General features: G+C 35.8%; 1 protein-coding gene across 1 annotated transcript in view; it reads left to right on the plus strand.

Annotated features, from left to right (window-relative positions):
• Gbeta5 (guanine nucleotide-binding protein subunit beta-5) overlaps positions 1-18,036 on the plus strand; it is a 119,793-nt gene that overhangs the window by 74,298 nt on the left and 27,459 nt on the right. Inside the window, exon 6 of the mRNA XM_090404447.1 lies at positions 11,180-11,323. Within this exon, the coding sequence (XP_090260573.1) occupies positions 11,180-11,323 (144 nt within the window). The remainder of the gene's footprint in view (positions 1-11,179; positions 11,324-18,036) is intronic.

An 18,036-nucleotide genomic window follows, 5' to 3' on the forward strand; every position in this document is an offset into this window, starting at 1 on the left:
ACTCGCTGCCAGATGAAAAACTGTTTACAGTCATAGGTCTCAACACTAACTGGTTCAAGTCATCCAATATTATTAGTAGCACACCCCATTCTCTCCTCTCCTATCTCTCTGTCCTTCCTAAAAATACTGCTTCTTTTACACTTGATACCATTTAGTGTGTCTGCTTTTGATAGCCAAACACTAATGCCTATAATTTGTGATGCTAATGTATCGACTAAAGCCACAGACTCTTCCGCCTGTTTCTGATACTCCTAGCATTTATGTACATAAGCAACTGCATGTTTTTTTTAATTTTATTAAGTTTATTCATTGTTGACCATGCTATAGTCTGTTTTATTATTGCTATATAATTTAAATTTTAAGTCAAGTACTTTCCTAGGTAATTAAAACCAAAAATTAACTTATTTGATTATTTCCTTATTAAGTGTTCTCTGTATATTTTCTGGGTGTCTTTCAATTTTCATTGTTGTCTTTATTTTATGTGAATTTATTGTCAATAAATTCACATCAAATAAAGACAACAATGAAAATTATTGTCTTTATGTTATTGTTTATATAAAATAGAGTTCATGTGGCCCTAAATTCTGCATGTTATTGTTTATAATAGAGTTCTGTGGCATATCAAAAATTGACCATAGAACTCTTGCCTACTACAGAAAAATCTTAGAAAGCAGTTTTATAACCAAGGACAACTCCAAAAGTCATTAGTATATAAGCCAAGTATGCCTCTACCATAAAACTTAAGTAAATCATCAACAATCCATTATATACAGGGAACCTTAAAAACCTCATAAGAAATATAAAATGAAACTTTTTGAGCCAGTATTAAAAACAGTGTTTATTTGCCTTCCAAACGATGAATTCTCTATCCTCTCTTTCTTGGGAATATATGCATCCCTTGTGAATGTAATAATGAAGTTTATTTTAAGCTTCTGAAAAATCTGCATAGATAAGACAGGTACACAAAAAATGCATAATGGAAAATCAGAATGGAAGAAATGGCTTTTCATCAATCCAGGAGGGGAGGGGGGGGAGATTAAAGTTCATTTGAGTATGAGGGATTCTTTTGTGAATCATCTTTTTCCATTCAGAATAAACCAACCTTAAACAAATGCAACTTCCTGACATATTCTACTGTATTGGAAATGCTTATCATAAGAAATATCTGGACAACTGCACATACATCCAGAGAACGCATTAAAACTTGAGGAAAATAGTGCAAACTTACCGCAAGTTTTGATTTTATTTTTGTGGAGTAGTGATACCATATCTGCAATCTATCCCCAGAAGATGGCATATTAACTGCAGTGGAACTTCGGTTGTTGAACTTAATTTGTTCCCGAAGGCTGTTCGGAAACCGAATTGTTCGAAAACTGAAACCATTTTCCCATAAGAATTAATGTAAAATGGATTAATTCGTTCCCGAACCCCCAGATGATTGTTTATTTAGACCTTTACAACAGTACTTCATGCATAAGATTGTATACAAACATAATGAAAATGCATAAAATCTTACATAAAAAGAATAAACACAATAAATAGATAAAATAAAAACGAAAATTTAACTTCACTTTAACTATACAGTTAAAGTGAACTGGAAGGTGGTGAGTAAGGGGAGTCCCCTTCCATAAAAACATCAGGTTGCTGTCATTCTGGATTTTTTTCTCTTTCTCTTTTCTGTCTCTTTACACCACTTGATTCTGCTTGAGACACACTGGGCCTCTGTCTCACTAAAAACCTGTCCAATGACATTTGTTTTTGCCTGCGTTTTAAAATGTTTCTGAAGTGAGACATGGCACTGTCATTGAAATGGTTTATGATGCAGAGCTTTGTGAGGGTGATATCTTGCCACAAAACTTTGCACCTCACCCCATTTCGCGCACACTTCTTTGATCAAAGAACTAGGAACATCCTCAATCCCTTCCTCTGTGTCTGAAGACATTTCCTCCACCTCCATCTTTTGCTGCTCCTTCTGAAGGTGTTCCAGTTCTTCCGTGGTGAGCTCATTCCTGTGATCCTCTACTAACTCCTCCATATCAGCATTGTCAACTTACGAGCCCATGCTTTTGCCCCGAGACACAATATCATCGATAAGAGGCTCAGCCTCAATGGCTCTGTCTGTTACACAGTCTGGCCACAATTTCCTCCAGGCAGAGTTCATCATCCTGTAAGTCACTTGCACCCAGGCTTTGTCAAGGATACTTAAGCAATGGAGGATATTGAAGATTTTTCCAGAATTCTCTGAGTGTTAATTCTGTGTCACTTCAAAACACCTTTGAAGCAGTGCTTTGGTGTAGAGTTTCTTAAAGTTCAAAATGACCTGCTGGTCCATGGGCTGAATTAGAGAAGTTGTGTTAGGTGGCAGGAACTTCACTGTGATAAAATCAAACTCCTCCACTAAGAGGAGTCCGTTTTCAGACTCCTCTTAGTGGAGGATTCTGGTCGTCCTCCGAGCCTGGAGGGTGAGTAGGAACATTATCCATCACAAGAAGGCATCTAATTGGCAAATTTTTTTCTTGAAGGTATTTTCTCACACTTGGGGAAAATACTTCATGGATCCACTGAATAAACAATTGCCTGGTTACCCAAGCTCTGCTATTAGCTCTCCACATAACAGACAATTTACTTTTCATCACGTTATTTTTTCTTAAACACCCTCAGATTCTCAGAGTCGTACACAAGCAATGCTGTGACCTTGAAGTCCCCACTTGCGCTTCCACATAGCAAAAGAGTCAGCATGTCCTTCATTGGCTTGTGTCCTGACGATGCTTTTTCCTCCTGAGTGATGTAGGTCCTCTTTGGCAATTTTTTCCAAAATTGGCCGGTTTTATCACAGTTGAACACTTGCTGGGTAAGAAAACCCTCAGCCTTTACACAGTCACTAAATTCTTTCACATATTTCTCAGCAGCTTCTCGGTTTGAACTCGCAGCCTCCCCATGCCTAACTACACTATGTATGCCGCTTCTCCTCTTTAATTTCTCGAACCACTCTCTACTAGCTTTGAACACATTGGTATCAGCACTTGTACCAGGGTTTTTCTTTAACAGGTCATCATGTAATTGCCTCGCCTTTTCACAAATTATAACCTCAGAAACACTATCCCCAGCTAACTGTTTCTCGTTTATCCAAATCAGCAACAATTTTTCCACTTCAATCGTCTGCGATCTTTGTTTAGTAAGAACTTTCACTCCTCTTGCAACATCAGCTCTCTTGATCGCCTCTTTATTATTGAGTATTATACATATTGTTGATTTTGCCATACCAAACTGCATAGCAAGATTCGAGACACAAATGCCATTTTCATGTTTGGATACGATTTCTTTTTTCATCTCTATCGTGGTTCTAACAATTTTTATTTTTTGCTTTGCTGCTGCTCTCATTATTCTGCGGCCAATGGTGGCTTAATTAATAATAATTTATGAAACAAAACAACAAACACAAAGAAAATCAAGAAAACGCACTGCAAATTCGAGCAGGTGTCTGCACTGAATGAAAGCTGCCACATAACTGATGCTTTCTTGTCTTACAGCTCAGCACATGGAGCATGTGGTTGCTGTTTGCCTGTTCGGGAACCGAAATTCTGTTTAGAAACCGAAGTGTTTTTTGTTCAGAAAATATGTTTAGGAACCGAATTGTTCGAGAACAGAGGCATTTGACAACAGATGTTCCACTGTATATTGAAATGGTGGAATAATTTTTAGTTCTAATCAAGTTATATTTAATAACTTGTTTCTAGGTTTTTGTTCAGTTGTTAATTAAAATTTCTTTTTATTAATTTTTTTATATTTTTTATGTTGAGTCCATACACGAGAGGTTGATTAATCAACCTATAGTACATTATTACCATGTATGGGTTGGGAAAGGAGGAACTTGTCTACATTTCATTTAAATGTCTATACAGCAGTCCCTCGATTAGTGTGCCTAATGCGTTCTTTAAAACAGGAGCATTAATCAAAATCACACTAATCAAATATAATAACCTATGGGAAAATGTATAATTCGTTCCTCGGATTTCTTTTTTGACCCTTAATTTTTTATATAAAAGAATTAGGGTATGTCTCAGGGTCTAGTTAAAGGAAAACCATGAAGCTGAAAGATAATAAAACATATTCAGAATATAAATTTATTATTCTACTTCTTAACAAAGAATTGAGCTAACGTAGTTTGGGAGGCATTTTTTTTTTTTTTTTTTCATACAACTGACAGTATGGCCCTATTGCCTCTTCTACTACTTCTGCAAATTTTACTACTTCTCTCTTCATCAGGGTCAGCCTCTAAGCATTAATTGGGGGATTACTATATTGTATTCTTCGGGGAACACAACAGAGGGAAAAACTGTTACACAGTACAGCAGTTTCAGGGATGGAGGAGGAGGAAAAGAAACTTGTTCTGTGGGTTTCAAGATGCACTGTGAAGGGATGCTGAGCAGCAGATGCACGTGTTCCAACGAGCTTAGTACTAAGTTATTTCAGATCAACGTTTCCATGGAAATATTTATAGAATACACATATTGTGGAAACCAAACTGTGTGAAAGTGGGATGAGTGATTTGTTAAGAGATGGGTCATTTATCAATCTAATTGCTATCCTCTGTATTGAGTCAAACATTTTGAGGGAGCTTTTAGGAGCCACTCCAAATGGGAGAGCAGTATTCTATAGCTGGACAGATTTGCAATTTGTATAAGGTTAGCACCTGTTCAGGAGTGAAGTAATGCCTTGAGTGAAAGAGAAATTGTAGTTTTTTTTAGAAGCTGAGGATGCAATGTTTGTGATGTGTTTATGCCAGGAGAGGCATAATAGCAGGTCAGAATACTCTGGGGATCTATGTTTCTATGCCAATGAGGATTACTTTGGTGATAAGTTTGGTGCATATGTTTGGGTTGGAAGGTCGGAAGCAATCGTCCACCCATGGGAATGAGGCATAGAAGTTGCAGAGGCTGTCCCACTTGACACGCTTATAATGTCAAACTATTCTTGTGTGGGAATGGATGTGTAAGCATTGGTGATCAGAATTACCTAGGGGGCCCCACTACATTCACTGTGTATTTGAAGGGTTGTTGGTGAGGAAGAAATCTAGGGTGTTTTTGGGGAGTAATTCGGGTTATCAGATATTCTGGTTGGCATCTGAACAAGTTGTGTAAGGTTGTTAATGAAGGCAAGTGTTTCAGCATCTCTGCATGCAAGAACTCTACAGCTGGAAGAGGAGAGCCAGTTGGTGTTGTGGACATTAAAATCTCCTAGGAGGATAATTTCACTGTTGGGAAAGTGGGACTGGAGAAAATCAATTTTTAAGGAGAGGAAATTAAAGATCTCAGAGTGATTGGTTGCATTAAGGGAGCGATAGAGACAGCAAATGAATTTGACTGAGTGGAGAAGGGATATTTTCAACCAAGGATGGTCAAGGTTGGGTGCTCTCTGGAAAGATATGTTGGAGCAGATGTATGCACAGATGCACGACCCTTGGGTTGAAATGAGTTAAAGAGTGTGTAGTTTGGAAGGTTGAGATGAATAGTGCTGGGGGAAGTGAGATTTGAATTTCTGCCAGAAAGAGTAGATGGGGTTTGGTAAACTGAAGATTGGTAGTGGACACTATTAAGGTTGGAGTTTAGGCCACAGTTGGTGAAGTGACATATGTTTGACAGCAAGGGTCTTGCACATGAAAGTACCTGCATACTGGTCTCCATGGTGGCTGCTAGTGGCATCACTTGATTTTTGCACTAATTTAGTTTGTTTGTAGTTGATGATCCAACTGTTGGTCCATTTTGGCATTTTTGTTCAAGTTGTCTTCGAAGCTGGCATCCTTGTTCCCTCTGGGCAAATGTTAGGTCTGGTCAAGCATGCATGTACGATTGGGGCAAGTGTCTTTGAACTTTTGTTAATCGCTGTTATTAATTTAGATGTGCTTGTCGGCGTGTTGCAAGCTTGGAACCTGTCTGTTATGTAATACCATTGGAAAGTTCTGATTAGTTGTTTCAGTTTTCATTGTTCCTAATCAAACATATTATGCATTGTAATTTAATTTCTTTGACATACGTCTTTCTCTAGAGTTTGTGTGTGTGTGGAAAAATTTTCCCAATCACTGTTTCTCTGCAACAGTTCTTTCCAAATCATTAAGCTAAGATTCATTCTTCTAAATAAGTTTCTTGTTTTACTTGAGAAAATTCCAATATAAGCGATACTAATTGTTGTTTTCTGCCAGTTCATCATTCTGTGTTTTGGACTGACTCACTTCTGCTTCCCTACCTACATTGGCTTAAGTTGTATACAATATTTTAGTTTTGATGCAACAAAAATGTAAAAGAGATAAAGTGTGTTCTGTAAAACATCTGCATCTCTGATTCTTGACAATACTTCTCTTACCATAAATAATCAGTTTAGGGAATAATCAGTATTATATGGCCATCTCACTATAATTAAACATCCTTTGTAGCAAACTACTGGAAAGTTTCAACCACAGATCTGTAACATCGATGCTTTTATAAAACAAATTTAGTACACCAAATCTTTTGCTATAAGAAACAATTTTTTTTTTTTACATGTTTTCTATAGCAAAAGTTGACTTTATTCATGTAATTTATCCTTGAATTTGAGATTTGACTTCCCTTGCTCAGTATTATCTGGTTACCAAAATAATCCAAATCTAATAATCTACAATCTGTCCTTATATCTTGACATGTATATCAGTTAATGTCATGATGCCAAGTATACTTTATTAATTACACCTCATGTCAGGAATGCAGAGTAAGATAATCGATGACAGACTTAAGTCTAGATTCTTGAAGGAAGAACTGCAAGTATGTTATTAAGTCTTGTGTACCTTAAAATAGTGTACAGGTACTTTTCATTCGCATATATTGTTTCCATAAATTAAGAAACAAAGAGAAAAATCACTAACTCAAAAACTATGTTGACTTTTTATGCACTTTGGTGAAAATCAGTATGATACGATGTGTGGGATGTGAAAGAAACATCCACAAAAATTATAGTTAAATAGTTTAATTCAGTAACAAATGGGTACATGAGGATAATGGTCAAAAACATGAAGTCAAAATGGGATTGTCTAAGTGCCTCAATAAGGAATGTGGTCACCCCTCAGAGCAGTACAGTATTCACAACGATGTTTCATACTGTTTATAAAACAGCTCTCTTAAGTCCTTCAGGATTTTGTGGAGGGGAGTTGAGAACAGCAACATGTCTACCTGTTCCACTCACTCTCTGTTCTGTTCAAGAAAAAAAATTAGTGCTCCCACTTTCTTACCCATGCACATACATAACTTCTATGGATGCCATCTTGTCCTCTCCCCACTTTCCATATAATGAAAAATTTCATCATTCAGTGTACTGTTAGACCCTCTCAAAAGTTTATAGACTTCTCTCATATCATCCATCTTTCTCCTATCTACCAGTGTCTTCAATCTGATATACTCTCAATCTGTTCTCGTAATCTGCATTTTGTTATATTGATATCACCGAGCTTTGTCATCGATGCAGGAGTGCTTCAGGGTTTCGTTCTCACACCTACCGTTTCTCTTATACATGAATGACCTACTCTTAATCACTACAAATCCTATTCATTGCATTACTGACGATAGCACTTTTCATTCATCCCACTCCTTGGACAAAACATGTAGTTCCCAGACATCCCTTACATCAAGATCACCTGCAACCAGTGCCTTCAATACTGATCTCCATACCATCCCTCAGTGGGGCATGGATAACCTAGTGACCTTCAGTGCCACCAAAATACAGTTCTGCCTTTTCTATTGCAAAAGGGATCTCAGCTCATCTTCAGTAATACAAATATCACCACACAGGATGAACTATCTCTCCTTGGACTAATATTTACTTTCAACTTCAACAGTTTCCTCTGCTTTTAAAAACTAGACATTCTCTTCTGCTCAAGAAGCTATTTTACATCTACCCAGCTACTAGCCCTATACATATCCCAAATCTGCCCATCCTTAGAATACTGTTCACACATTTGGGGTGGTGCACCTAAAACCTCCTTAAAAATTCTTGATGCTATCCAGAGGAGAGCAATTTAGCTCATAGATGATCCTTCACTCACAGGCTCACTTCAGCCTCTATCTCACAGATGCAGTGTTTCAGCTCTGTGTCCCTTCTACAGGTTCCATGGTTGCTGATCCAGTTAATAGCTCAACATCATTCCTCTATTTGGTGTTAGGCCTGTTAAAACAAGAGCAGCAGCTGTCTAACATTCATTTACAGTACAACTGCATACAAATCAAGCCTGCTTCTCTTTCTAATTTATTCTATCTACATCTGTCCTCTGGAACAGCCTTCCTCATGATGTGTTTCCCAACAGTTTCAACCTACAGTTCTTTAAGAAGGTTAATAGGTTTATTTTTTTCTCAATCCTTATCTGCACCTCACGCAGGGTACTGATGTGCTATAGGTTCTTCTTGTACCTCTTGCGTGTTGGATAAATATATATATATATATGAGGACTTAAGTCGATACATTAAATCAACAGAGTTATAGGGGTTAGGGACTTAACCATAATAAGTATACTGTCATTTAAAATTTTTAAACCTTATTATAAAACTGTACTGTGCATTACTGCCACTATAAAACAGGAGAATAATCACCCAAATCTTCCTCGACAATCACATCTTCATTTCCTTCCCTATGTGAAGGACCAGGCCGACAAGTGAGCATCTATCAAGAACTTCCAATATCATTAATGTATACCTTAAATCGGACAGATTACCCCCCCCCCCCCCATTTTGCCTTGTAAGAGGCAAAATAAACTTCCTTATTCTTACCTGTGAATATTCATTTCAGCATTGCAATTATCCTCTGAATTGTATTTGCAGTATTTGATATGTGACCTTTGAACTTCAAATTCCTGTTCATCATAACTCCAAGATTCCTAGCCTTGTCAGTTTCTCCAAGCATAATACCAGTATAATATGTCCTTGGATATTTCATCAAGCCAAAATACATAACATTACACTTACTAACATTGAACTAATAGTATTTATCATTTGCCCACACTTCAAGCCTTTTCAAATAACTCTGTAAATGCTGTGTAGCAGTAGCATTCCTGATTGGCTTATCTATCTTTGCATTATAATGCAAATGGGAGATGTTTAATTGTTGGCTAATATACCAGCCGACAAGTGAGCATCTGTGAAGAACTTCCGATATCATTAATGTATACCTTAAATCTGGCAGCAGATCACCCCCCCCCCCCCCAAATGGAGCTCAAACATGACCTCCATTTAGTAGCCCCATGCTGTTTTTTTTTTTACAAAGTATACCTTGAAACTAAGAACTTTTATTGTTAAAAGACCATAAGATTTAATGATTAAAAATACAAAGAGCCAACAAGTTTCACTAGCCAAGTTTCTTTGTATTTTAAATCTTATGGTCTTTTAACAATAAAAGTTCTTAGTTTTAATACATTAGACCAAATATGAACAATTTAAAGTACCGTATTTTCCGGTATATAAGACTCACTTTTTTACCTTAAAAATTCATCTTAAAAATGAGTCTTATATATAGCACTCCCTTTTATGTTCCAAGATCTTTGTAGGTGGTTAACGGTGCAATCAAATTGATGCGTGACCTTCACGTGACTTCTAGCACGTCATTGGCTAAGAACGGCGAGTCCCTATTCAAGTTTCATAATATCTTATCTGAGTAATCAGTTACCGATGTTTATCAGTATTGAGTTGACGTGTTGAGATATTTTGTGTTCAGTTTGATATTTCCCCGTAGATGTTAGTGATGGAAAAAAACAGGCGACATTCATATACTTCAAGTTACAAATTGCAGGTTGTAAAGTATGCGGAAGAATGCAGGAATAGGGAAGCTGAAAGACATTTTGGACCTCTGCCTACAGGAAAAGTTTTTTTTAGGTTTTTTTCCAGAAAATTGTATTAAATTTCTTGGGTGCGTCTTATACACCGGAAAATATGGTATACCTTGTTTAAATGTTCACCCATTTCTCTATGCAAGTTCTTTCTAACTTTTTTAAAATCTTCGCCATCCCTCCAGAGATACTGATAGGTTGATAGTTACACATCAGTCTTTTCACCATCCTTGTGCATTGGGATTATCATACATTCTTTCCATTTTTGTGGGATCTTCCCTGAGCTGAGACACAAGTTATACAAATAGGTCAAGAGCGTGACCAGTTGGGTTGGGCATTCCTTTAGCATATGTGCTGATTATTATATAGATCTTAATGAGGTGAGCACTCATTAATAGTTGCATTTGCTTCTCATGCAGTGGTACCATCTGCATTCAGTAATTATTTTTCCACATTTCTTTCTTTTACTTGCAGCATAATGATAAAATTCTTTAGGGTTCCTTTAGCCTGAACGGCCAATTTCTTTTCATATTCCAATGTATGTTTCTGTACAATTTCTCATAACGTTTTTGATTTGTGCTTTATATATTTCATAACTCTCCTCACTTTTATTCTCACAATATTCTTTCCACATCTTCTTATGGATCTCTTGCTTAATAACATCCATTTTACTACCACCCTATTTGTTCTTCAAAATCTAGGGACACATTCAGATACTGCATTATTTAAGCATCTTTTCAGAGCTTCCCATGCACTGTTGATATCCTTTACTTCATTAATTGATACTATGAAACTAAATATAGTATTTTTCTGAGTAGTTTGTCATACTTTCCAGTTTTGTAGTTCAGCATGTAACCTGTTCTAATTGGAACATCAATTATACTTAACTACTTCCCAGGTCAGTAGGGCATGAACAGTGTCAATATCTGGTGGCAAAACAGTCACAGCCTTTAGTGAGACCCTTCTGACACTTATCTAATACTCTTCAGGCTTGAGTTACTTCTTTCAAATGCTGCTCGAGAAAGTTGTCTCAGAACAGCTCAATAAATTCTCCTTCATTCTTATTAAGACTTTTTTCTGCTATTCAATCAATGGTAGGATAATTTAAGTCAGCCACAAATATTACTAAAGTAATATTTGTGGCTGACTTAAATGCAAATTACCCTGATTAGTCAGCCACAAATATTACTTTAGTAATATTTGTGGCTGACTAATCAGGGTAATTTGCAATGCATTTCTTCATCCCCAGGAATTTACATTATAGAAATCAAATTACTAAAATGTTACTAATATCAAATCAAATACAACATCAAATTACTAACATAGTTTATTTTTGTATAGATTCTTACTGGCAGTGGGGACAGTACATGTGCCCTTTGGGATGTTGAGTGTGCTCAGCTATTACAAAGTTTTCATGGTCATACTGGTGATGTGATGGCCATTGATTTGTGTCCTTCAGAAACTGGAAATACATTTGTATCAGCAGTATGTAAGATCATTTATAGCACTTTTTAATGAAAAAGTTTATACTTTAGAGAATAATTACATTATATTTAAGAAGTATTTAAGTGATATTATATGTAATCTAAAAGTTTAAACTTATTTTAACTGACATTTGATTTTATATTATTTTTATGAATGCTTTTAAATTTAAATATATTATAAATATTATTTATAAATAATATAATTAAATTGAGCTTTGCTTATGCTTAAGGATGGCACTGCTCTTTCTGCATTATGTGATAATAGTATCATATTTTCATGTTATTATTACTACATGATATTTTACCACAGAATGTAAGTCAGCTATCACTGTAACAAACAAATCTGATATCCTAACCAAATTACCACATAGCATTAGTGCTATTCTGAAGGAAATTCACAACTTTTCACTTTGTACAATGATGAACTGTAGATATTTGTAGCTATTTGTAGATAGCCTTTGGAATTTGATGGAAATTTTGTAGAATTATTGCCAGCAGTTATTTCTTACTTAAGGTAATTAAATACCTTATTATCAATGATTTTCTAACTAGGATCAGAACAGAAATTTAATATACATTGAATTTAAAAATGCTTTTTTTTTAAATATATATATCCATGTTAGGTTTCTTTGTAGCAATCATATCAAAACTTAAGCTTTTCAGACTGTCATTCAGTTATAAAAAATTTTTTTAAAAAATAGAAAAAAGAAAGGTCAATTATAAGAAAAAAGTTGTATACTATATTTACAATGAGTAAGGAAAAAAAAAAGTTTGTGTATAAACTGTTAAAAGTACACACAAATTTACAGCTACAAGTAATGCACTTCCTTTTGTGAATGACTTTGAAGAAACCAGACTTCGCTTTCATTTGCATTATTGAGGAAAACCACTCCTTGGTTCCTGCACAGTCTAGGGGTTTGAATCACATGTAAGGCATGGAAAATATTCTGTCGTTCACTCTTACTTGTCACTTGCTGCATCATTGTTTTTGAGAAAGAGTTCCATGTGAAAATGGAAAAAGTGAATCTTCAGTCACATCCTGGATCTCTTTTTTGAATAAATAGAAGTCATAAGTCATGGAGAAAATACTGTGGGGAAGCCATTCCAAAAAACAGAGTGAAACTGAATGAAAGAAGATGAGAAGTTGCTGTGATAAGTTTGAACTAAACTGTAGATATTGACCTTTTTACATGCTTAAGGAGAGTGGAGGAATGATAAAAAAGATAGAAACAGAACATCTCTGAGAAGGTTAATTTGAGCAAATCTGTGTGTGAGAGAGAATGAAAGAGATGGGATCCCTAATGGCATTTAAATATGTTATGTAGGAGATGCAAAGTGTGAGATTACAAGATTTCATCATAGCAAACCAAGGTAGCCACACAGCCTCTGCTTGGAGATGGTAATCATATGGCCTTGGCCTTGGAGATTGCCAGACATGCAGAATTTTATATTAAGAAGGTGTGTGAGTGAGTGAGTGATTACGACAAACTGAAAAGGTACCTTAAACCTGTGTCATGGCACAAGAATTTGGAGGGGGGGATTGAAACAACATGGGATCTGAGTGTTTGAAGAAAGCAGCACTAGACTATACCCAGAGTTAGGAGGATAAATCAGGTAGATAGATGAATAGCATGATTAAGCAGGAGTTGCAGAAAATTGTTGATGGAATATAAAGAAAAAGTGATCAATAACCCAATGAACAGTACAAAGCACAGATAAGAAGGATGACCTGTATGGTAAGGAAGGCCAAAGCTAATTATGAGAGGAAGCTAGCTGATGAGGCCAAAAGAAATCCCAAAGAGTTCTTTTGCTGTATGGTCAGTAAAAGTAAGGATGACTTGAACAAGTGCTGATGGTAAAGAGATAACAGAAGCAAGTATAATAGTTACTGAGTAATAATTTTTAAAGGTATATCATCCAACAGCAGCAGCAGAGACAGATCAAGCAGGTGTTGGACCTGGCAGCCACCAGAGACCCTGAGTTATGTAGAAAAATTGAAAGAGACCTATAAGAATAACATGACTATTGTTATGTTTTGATGATGAATTGGAACAGTTTCTACTATTTTTAAAAGAAGATAAAAACAAATTCAGTACTGACACACAAGTATATCAGACCTCAAGAGAAATGTCTTCAACATTTTCCAAATATAGAAAAAAATTTTAGGGTTCTGTAAATTTTACTGCCAGGGGCCCCAGCTTAATTCGCTCCTGAACAGGAGATATTCACTGCTATAACTGACTTATCTCATTTTTTTTTGGGGTGACGGGGGAGAATAGAGGAATATTAGGCTTGTTTTCGTGATCTTGATTAGATGCAATACAAGTACGACAGCTTGTACCGGCAATACAAAATGGATGTTTATTCTTGAGCACAAATTTTAGCATCGTTAGAAGGCAGACACTAGTTGGTTCAGAAGTCTTGCTGATATTTCCTAAACTTGGGCAGATTCTTCTGCATTGCTGTTCTGGATTTAGTGGGAGCTGACTTATCACTACAACAGCTGGAGGAGAGAACATTCAGGGCACCAGCCTTATTTGGTTGATGTTACAGGACTGCCATCTTGAAAGGTGGAAGGGTGGAAGTTGGACCTGAACAGGAGACAAATTTTCTGCATTTGGTCTTTCCAGCATCTGATATGAATTGATTGATGGTTTTTTTTTTTTTAAAACAGATTTGCAGAATGCAGTGTTGACTGAGTGTGAAGCTAGGATTTTTGACTTCAGCCACTTGAGATATGCTGAAGTTTTATCTTGGACTGAATTGGCACACTTGTTTTAGAATCAAGACTTTTACGGTGGTTAAGGTTATTAGCAAAATGGGATTGAAGATCAGTAGGTTTTGTATCAGGAGAGGAGACAGTTAATCAGAGAAAAGACGGGGAGAAATAGAAACCACCGGGGTTATCCATTTTGGTTCCATCGTAATACCAAAGAACATAGACTCAAAATTGATGTGTAATGGATTTCCCATAGAAAAGGAAACATGTACAAATGATAAGTATGTTATTTTCATCACAAAACTAATTAATTAAAATAACTAAACATTAGGTTTATTGGCCGTAAAGATTTAATACTACTAGTCACCTACTAGTTTCGCCACATAACCTAGTGGCTTCGTCTGGGTTTGGCTGAACATATAGATATAAATATATAACACAACAAGCGTTAATTATGAATCAGTACATTACTAAAAATACCGAATGTGTAGGAACCATTACCCAAGTACAACAGAAACACATGGAGTGTGGATGTTGGCACATGGTCAGCAAGTGCATCCGATAGTTAGCAGAGAAATTTAACTCTGTGTTTAGAGATCTAATGAGCGATTTCCAAATGTCACATAAAATCATCCCTTGGTTTCTATTTAGAGTACCTTGTGAGTGGTTTACCACTGTAGCCTCTTTGATGTTGCAGGATGCTGTAGTCTTCTATATGGCATGGAGCTCTTATCCCATTCAATGTTGTGGTGAGTATGGGAGAAATGGAATGCCAAGCCTTGAATTGCCCTCTGTTGTTATTGATGTCTCCAATATGCTCCTTTTGTCTTATTTCTAAACTTCTCAAAGTTTGTCCTATGTAATTAATGCCACAAGAACATGGAATATTGTAAACTCCTGGATGTTTGTTGAAAGAGTTGTGGTCCTCGGGTGAGTGTAACAGATTTCTTAACAAGACATCTTTTTCGAACTTTTCAATGAATAAGTCTACACAGGCAGGAGATAGAGAGCTTCCCATTGCAAGGCCTGAAAGTTGTTTTTTCCATTCCGTCCAAAAAAATTGGAGTTGAGACAGCATTTATAGAATTGAGAGATGTCTTGTGGGAACATATTATAAGTCCCATAACTTCATCCATAAAAAAAACGATACAGTATCCAGACTAGCTTGAATGTCTGTTCATGAGATAGAAATTTCATCTAGATTCTCTTCAAAGTGTTGTGTATTTTTGATATAGGCATCCGTATGTCTAATGCTCCTTAAGAAGATTAACAAGATGTTTTGATGACAAATAAGTCTTTATGAACCCAGTGTTTAGTTATTTTAAACCCAGTGTTTAGTTATTTTAATTACATTAGTTTTGTAGTTAAAAAGAACATACTTATCATGAACAGACTTGATGGGAAGTCAAACAAAAGGACTGTAAATTAGAACAACTTAAATGCAAGAAAGCCAAATAAACTTCTGAATCAACTTATGCTTCTAAAAAATGCAGGAACAATAATATAATTCCGAAGTTTTTACTTTTCAAAAAACGTTTTCATTCTACAAAAGCTAAACAGATCTATCAAAAAGCATCATTAGCTATGTTACGTGAGAGAATACAATTCACGAGGTATGCTCTGAACAAAATTGATTCATTGAGTCTTGATTTACACTACACTATCTAACAGCATAGATGCTCACCTATGGTCCCGTCTAGATAATATGATCAATGGTACATACAATAAAACTACTTATCTTAGCACCAAAAGCAGGCATATCAAGAAATTTAATGCTTTATATGAGAAGATTTTAAAATCGAGAGCTACCCTACCTGATAACTTTTCAACTTTTTGGATCACAACTTGACACCTGCAGAAGCTAGCATTTTAAAGAAAGGGTTCAATTTTGTGGTCGTGCCAGAGCACATTCCAAAAATAGATGTTATGTGCAGTGTAGAAAAGGCCCTTTACTTTCTACCTGAACCTGTTGCAAATGACATTAGATTAAAAGACTGCAATTCCTCTTCTCATCATCCTAAAAAGAATATCAGCTCCTTAGAAAAAAGAGCACTGTCTAATTTAAAGAAGAATAAAGATATTATAGTACTTAAGGCTGAAGGCAATTCAACTGTGATCTTGAATACGACTGATTATATGTTCCAAAATTTCAATTTTACTTTCTGATAACTACTTACTCTCCATTAGATTATGACCCAACTTGGACAAACCATCTAGAAACCTACAACCTTTTATGCAACATGACTACATGATTCACGGATCTTAGGAAAAAATTGAGATCAATGCATCCCTTAACTCCATGTTTATATGGACTGCCAAAAGTACACAAGACCGATCATAGATGGTATTAGCTCACCAACTTATTCGTTATCAAAACATTTTGCTAATCTTCTTAAGGAGCACATTAGACACACAGATACCTATATCAAAAATATGCAACACTTTGTAGAGAAACTTGGTCAAATTTGCATCTCACGAACAGACATTCTAGCTAGTCTGAATATTGTATCGTTATTTACAAATGTTCCTGTGGATGAAGTTATGAGCCTTATAGATAATCTGTTCCCACAAGACATCTCTCAACTCTATAAACACTCTCAACTCAAATTTCTTCCAATTTGATGGAAAAATCTACAAACAACTTTTGGGCCTTACAGTGAAAAGCCCTCTATCGCCTGCTTGTGTGGACTTATTCATGGAAAAGAAAAAGATGTCTTGTTTTCTACAAATCCTACACTGTCAATTTGGCAGAGATATGTAGACAACATATTCATTATATTATAAAACAAAAACACAGTGTAGCAGAATTGCATGATTTTCTGGCAACTATTAACTCCTTCCACCATAAAATCAAATTCACCTTAGAACTTGAAAAAGAAGGAAAATTACCTTTTCTAGATGTTTTGATTACAAAACAAGCAGATGCACCATATTTCACAAAAATTGGTCTCATTGTACATACTCTGAAAAAGAGGGTGATCTCTATTATAAGAGATAAAGGAACATTAACAGATGAACTACATTCTATCCTCTGACTATTGATCAGCAATGGATACCTTAAAAAAAATAGCACTACTCTCTAACCCCTCTTCACAACAGATCCATGACATTCATTACAGAATGTCAATTTCCATTCCTTTTGTGGGCAAACTTTTGCAAAAAAATTGCTAATCTCATGACATTAGAGTAGTCTTCAAACCTATCATGACAGTGCAAATTTTGCACTGTCATGATAGGTTTGGATGTCAATAACAACAGAGGACAGTTCAGGCTTGGTGTTCCATTTCTCCCACACTCACCACAACATGAATGAGATAAGAGCTCCGTGCCATAGAAGAAGACTACAGCTTCTGCAACATCAAAGAGGCTGCAGCGGTAATCCACTCACAAGGTACTATAAACAAAAACCAAGGGATGATTTTATGTGACATTTGGAAATCACTCATTAGATCTCTAAACACATAAGAGTTTAATTTCTCTGCTAACTATCAGATGTACCTGCTGAATAGTGACTGACCATGTGCCAGCATCTACATACCATGTGTTTCTGTTGTACTTGTGTAATGGTTCCTACACATTCGGTATTTTTAGTAATGTACTGATTCATAATTAACGCTTGTTGTGTTGTATATTTATATCTGTATGTTCATCCAAACTCAGATGAAGCCACAATATTATGTGACGAAACTAGTAGGTGACTACTAGTATTAAATCTTTATGACCAATAAAGATCTACAAATGATCAGATTTTTTTATATATGGCAATTACTTAAAAAATGTAATGAATTTGGAATTGAATATATATAAAAAATGTTTAATTACTTTTATGTATCTTTTGCTTTCTTACATTTTTCTCTGTATTCTCTCAGGACATATACTGTGACATGCTTGCCTAGGAGCTTTCAGTTTGCTTTCTTCTTCTTTTTCCAGGGCTGCCAAGTCTCCAAGTTATGGTTCTTGGTTCTCCTGCATACCTATCTCTTTGTGTTTTGTAA

This window comes from Typopeltis vanoorti, chromosome 14 (genome assembly GCF_054136105.1).
Source record: "Typopeltis vanoorti isolate ZY-2024b chromosome 14, IOZ_Tvanoo_1.0, whole genome shotgun sequence".
Lineage (NCBI taxonomy): Eukaryota > Metazoa > Arthropoda > Arachnida > Uropygi > Thelyphonidae > Typopeltis > Typopeltis vanoorti.